Source organism: Cavia porcellus, unplaced genomic scaffold (genome assembly GCF_034190915.1).
Source record: "Cavia porcellus strain 051 isolate PalLab524CR breed Dunkin Hartley unplaced genomic scaffold, mCavPor4.1 scaffold_7, whole genome shotgun sequence".
Taxonomy (NCBI): Eukaryota; Metazoa; Chordata; class Mammalia; order Rodentia; family Caviidae; genus Cavia; species Cavia porcellus.
In genome coordinates this window covers 31,770,173-31,776,021 of record NW_026947490.1, presented here as the reverse complement: position 1 = coordinate 31,776,021, position 5,849 = coordinate 31,770,173, and the positions used below count along the sequence as shown (strand labels likewise).

Genomic DNA, 5,849 nt, shown 5'->3' with positions numbered 1-5,849 from the left:
TTTTCTCTCATACTTCACAGACCTTGAAGCTGATACTTGGCACCTGACATTATCCGCCAGAGGAATAAAGATCTCTTTACAAATGCTCCCATGATATGTGGGACTCTGGCTTCTTCTTTGGAGGCATTGGTTGGGAGCAATGAATCATTATCATTTTAATGTACTTCTTCAGTCTGGAAGATACAAACTTAATCAGCAATTAACGGGTACTGGTAGTATAATTACTACAGAATAACATTAGTGGACCTTCCTTTCCACGAGTGCCATCACAATTTGAGCTTCTAAAGCATCAACTATCTGCTGTTCCTAGTACGTCTGGCTGTTTTGATAAGGATAGACTATTGCCAATAACTTGTATAGTCCGAGATCTTTCACCATCATCCTCTCCTACCTGGCCATATTATTGTGTTACAGAAATTTTCCCCCAGACATGCCTCTACGGTCACACCACCCTGAATAAAGCTGATTTCATCTGATTTTGAAAGGTAAGCAATATCGAGTATGCTTAGTACTTCAATGGAAGAGTAGCTTGGGATAGATTAACTGCTCCTCAATCCATCATGAAGATTTCTGTGTACCTCAGCCAATCCATAAGTCACCCAGTCCTACTCTAAGCCACAGTCTCGCCTGAATTGAGTTTCTCCAGTTTGAAGCCACTTTCATTTTTATGTCCCACCAAATGGAGCTCACAGTAGATACACTCATGCTAAAAATTATATCCAGTACAGATATCTTCTTCCACATGTCCATTAGCATGTACAGACTGTGAGCACCTCAAAAATCAACCTTCCTCTCTGGCCTCAAGATATCTTCAGTTTAGTTTTCCCAGTATTTTTTTTTACCTACTCTATTGTCGTCATGTTGAATATATGAGGTGTCATTGAAAAATGTGATGAGTTTTAAAATTAAAATATATTTATAGTTGTAAAGACACATTGCCTTTAATGTGTCTCAAAAAACTCCTCACTATTACTGTTTCATTTTTTGGCCATATGTTTGTTAGTGTACATTATTTATTATCAACAATGATCTTTATTTTTCAAACAAAGTTTAGAAATTTCCACCTATTGCTTGTGAACTCGTAGAAACCATGTACAAAAAGATTTTACTTCATTTGGAAGTTTGTTAGATTTCCCTGACTGAATTTCAGTATTGCCATTCAACTGCATCACAAAGTTAAAATGAATTGATGTACTTGTGTAGCTTAGTCCACTGATGTTAACATTTGTACAATTATGTTCTTATTTTCACTCGTGTCTCTTAAAATCCTTCCCAGATATTTTTTTGTCTCCTTCCATTGCTCTTCTGAAAACATAAATGTCAGGACAATGCAGTGAGATAAAGCATAGATGTAACTATATCTGGACAAAAAAAATTAAGGAAAGCAGAAAATAGGATGAAATCAATTCACTACCAGTCTTTCTCATGTAGGACTCAGCAATTCCTGCCCCATATCATGAAGGAACTGTCTCCTTGAACTTCTCAGATAAAGTAACAACCTCTCCAAAAGTTTAATATTATCTTAGGAGATTATAACAAGAAACTGGTACATGTTGTTGACAAACATCACCTGGGAAAATGTACCTCTCAGAATTGATCTCAACTCCCCAAGGAGACATAGTCATTGACACTACAGATGAAGTGATAATTACAGGCCTGAGGGGAGGTGAAGTCAGAGAATCATAGACCCATATATTGGGTACTAGCAGCCTTCCTGCAGCAATAATCTTGGGCATGGAGAGAGGAGAGTGTCACACTGTGATCTCCAACATGGCAAAGTGAGATAGCCTGGTGAGTGTTTCCTATTGCAATCAGGAAGGCAGAGTTAATGAGGGGAAACTTATATTAAGAGTGTGGCTAAGAGCCCCGGAGTAAGGGCTTCTTAAGTCTGTCTGAATGCCAAAGCTACACAGGGAGTCAACACTTTCCTAACTAATGGTCTCAGAGAGTAAAAAGAAATGAGGTTTGTAGAACTTTTGCTAATCCCTGATAGTGCCTAAATTAATGTGATCTTCACAGGCAGTAATTTTATGGTGTGGTCTATGTGACAGTGCAGCCTGATATTTAACATGCCTACTGAAGTTGCTCTTATTAATATAAATTTTCAATTACAATCAGAAATAAAAAGACAACATAAAATATAGAAGAAGGACAGGGTCAGTAAGGCTGTTATATTTACCTGAACATTAATGAATGAGCAAGTTTGTACATATTTTCCATACAAACCAATGTGCACGTACAGAGGCAAATGCAAAGTGTGTGTGTGATGGATATGTGATCTAATTGTGATACTTGCATACAATCTGTGCTACATAATGTTATTACATTGCATAACTTTGCGGTATATAATTTTGCCCATTAAGCACTGGAATATGTCCTCACAAATTAAAATAGATAACAAAAAATATGTACACCATTACTTAAAATAAAAATTATAAAAATTGCTTTTCAGTCTATGAAATCATAAATATACTTTTCAGGATTACAACACTGAGCCTATGATTTATCCACATCTACAAAAATATGGTGAATTCAAAAGACAAATTATATCCTCCACATGAAATGAATCTAGCACTTGGACAAATAGAAAAGTTTTTCTCTAACTATGAGTATAATACGGAATTCATGGAGACATATTTCTTCTAAATAATCATATTTCTTCTAAAAATGTTCAGTTTTTTGGGTGTCTTGTGGAAATTTTTCTCTTAAATATAGGGTAGCACCATATAAAAATAACTTAGTATAATCATTATTGCTTTCCATAACTTACTGACAACAATATATAACCTAATTTTCACATACTTGAAAACCTTCTCATGAATTGTAGCAGGCCATCCTGGAATTGCAATTTCATGGAAGATGTGCATGTAGAGGGAATCTCAACATTGTCCCTAAAAATTAGTTTTGTGTTAAAGTGTACATTGCAATAGGATAGCCCCAAAACAAACCCAAATCCACTCCTTTAACATTTACATAAATAAGTTTTTATATCTTGCATTGCCATTTTGCATCTGTGTATTCTGGTTCACAGATATTGTTTCATTCTTCATAGTTTCAGTTTCTCAGTGATCTAATAGCAATAAAGTAAATAATGTGAAATGAAAAACAAATTTGTCACTATCCTACACTCTTATAAAATGTATTGGAGCTACATATCAAAGGTTAGGGTATGACATGGTCATTGAACAATTGCTGTAACAGGAATTCTTGAGCTTGGTTCAGAACACGAAGGCAAGTAAGTCAGTCAGCAGCTCTCCTGGCATTGCCTTTTTCCTTATTGCCCACAGCTTTTCAGGAATCTGCTTCCTGCCACAGTAGTGTCTCCTCAGTGCACCTGTGTTTTTTTAAGTTTCCAAATGTTCACTCAAAAAGGATGCTGACCAGTATAATAAATAAATGAAAATGTAACATCAAATATTATGAAAGAAGATAGCAGAAGATAGCAGGAACATACAAAAAATGAGAGTAGTGCTGGATTCCTTTTAGAACCCAAGGATACAGCTTTTAAGAAAGCATGGAAGTTCTCCATGTCGTCACTCAGCCATGAGCAAGGCCATCCCTAGCTCTAATCAAGATGTGCATTTAAACAAATGCTTAACCTGTCTGTGCCTAAGATTTCCTTATATTTGTAGTTCCTCATCTTATTTAGGGCTGCATCATAGATGGTGAGAAAAGAATTAGGCATCATGACTGTCCCCTTCCCAGGAATTTGTACATTAATGGAGCTCCATAAATGTGTAAATCTAGTGTTAGAGCCCTCTCAAAAGGAAACATTTAGCACATAGTTCTTGATGGGAACCATTGGCAAGTGGGGACTGTTGGTCCATGTGATATCAAGTCCTGACCTAGATCCTCAATCTCCCAAATGAATGTACAATGAAGACTTAAATAAATGAGAAAAGTGGTATGATCTTAGGGCTCCAGGAGGATCAGATCGTTTAGCCTAGACTCTGAGGACTAAGACAAAGACCTTCTCTAGATCGCCCATATTTATTAGGTTCAAAGCAAAGAATAGGGAAACTGAGGAAAGTGCAGAAAATGAGCAGGACTTTAGGAGTCACTTCAAAGACTTCTACAAGTAGAAAATTATTTCAATTTAGGAGAATCATATTATTTCCATGATGACATTTATCTATCATAGAAGTGAAATTGCAGGAGTGAGATTCCTGCAGCTGCAGTCTCTACTTAATTAGTGCTAGAGCCAGGTGTCCTCAGATGTAGGCTCATGTTGTCTTTTGAGGTGTCTCTGGCATCACAGGACACTATAGACCTCATCAAGGACCAGTGATTCATAGATATTCACTTACTATGACTTATCTCCCGTCACCAAGCAAGGGGCCTAGGCTGAGGACAGACTCATAGGTAAATATAGAAAGCCGGTTAGTTAATTTTTTAAAATCCTGCTCAGTGTTGCTTCATAATGATCTGCAACGATGTAACCTGTTACATGGAGTCCATGCCTCATCTTGCCTTGCAGGGTTCTCAGTTCAGACAACAGGGAATGGGCAAGATGGCAGCCAGTGAAGTGGTTGCAGGAGTGATCTTCTTATCACAGATTTTGATTGGAGTTCTGGGCAATTCCTCTCTTCTCTATCATTATCTCTTCCTTTACTTCACTGGGTGCAGATTAAAGTGCACAGATCTTACTCTTAAGCACTTGATTGTTGCCAACCTCCTAACTCTCCTGTGTAGAGGAGTGTCCCACACCATGGAAGCATTTGGTTGGCAAGTTTCCCTTGGTAATGTGGGCTGCAAGCTACTCTTCTATTTCCACAGAGTGGGTAGGGGAGGGACCATCGGCATCATCTGTTTCCTGAGTGTTTTCCAGGCCATCACCATCAGCCCAAGGAACTCCAAATGGGCAGAGCTTAAACTGAAGGCTTCCAAGTATTTTGGCTCAACCTTGTGCCTCATCTGGGTCCTGTACAGCCTTGTAAATGTTATTTTTCTTATGTACATGACTGGAACTTGGAACAAGGAAAATCACACAGGCCTAAAATATTATGGGTACTGTTCTAGTGTTCGTCACGACAAAACTTCAGAGTCATTACATGCAGCCCTGCTGTCCCTCCCTGATGCTTTATGTGTGGGGCTCATGATCGGCACCAGCAGCTCTATGGTTTCTGTCCTGTACAGGCACAGGCAGAAGATGAGACATATCCACAAGACTAATGTGAGCCCCAGATCTTCTCCTGAGTCCAGAGCAACAAAACACGTCCTTCTTTTGGTCAGCTCCTATGTCTGTTTTTACACTCTCTCCTGCATCTTTCAAGTTTGTTTGTCTCTTATTTATAATCCCACCTCTTTCCTGGTGAACATATCTTCAATAGTTGCTGGGTTTTTCCCAGCTGTCAGCCCTCTTCTGCTCTTGAGATGTGAATCCAGAGTATCCATGTTCTGCTTTGCCTGTGTAAGGAATGGAAAAGCCCCTATTCATATGACAAATTCATAAATTTTTAAGGTCTGCATTGCTGGAGTTTGGCTCCATCATCCAACAGGATTATTCACATATATGCATTCATACTCCATGAGGATACAGGTTTACACAACTGTACTTATATTCAGTCTTTAAACTGAATATAAACTTTTGTTTATCATTTTTCAAGGGATAATTCCAGAAAATTTTCTAAACCAACCATATATTTCATAGTTAAACATAATACTAGTTACAAAATGGTAAGCTTGTTTAACATATAGTAAATGTTTTCTATATTTATGTATTCTGGGTGATTAATTTTTTAAAATACAAGACATTATTTTTCATTTATCTACTTTTATGCTTGTATCTTAGCTATGTCTGGTGTAAGATTCAGTAATTGTAGCCAAACATCATTTCACTTTACAACTAA

At 37.5% G+C, this 5,849-nt stretch overlaps 1 protein-coding gene across 1 annotated transcript; it reads left to right on the top strand.

Annotated features, from left to right (window-relative positions):
* Positions 1-4,501: 4,501 nt before the first annotated feature.
* Positions 4,502-5,452, top strand: LOC134476680 (vomeronasal type-1 receptor 4-like). The gene has a single exon (XM_063252277.1). It carries the CDS (start codon positions 4,502-4,504, stop codon positions 5,450-5,452), a length of 951 nt encoding a protein of 316 aa, XP_063108347.1.
* Positions 5,453-5,849: the final 397 nt, after the last annotated feature.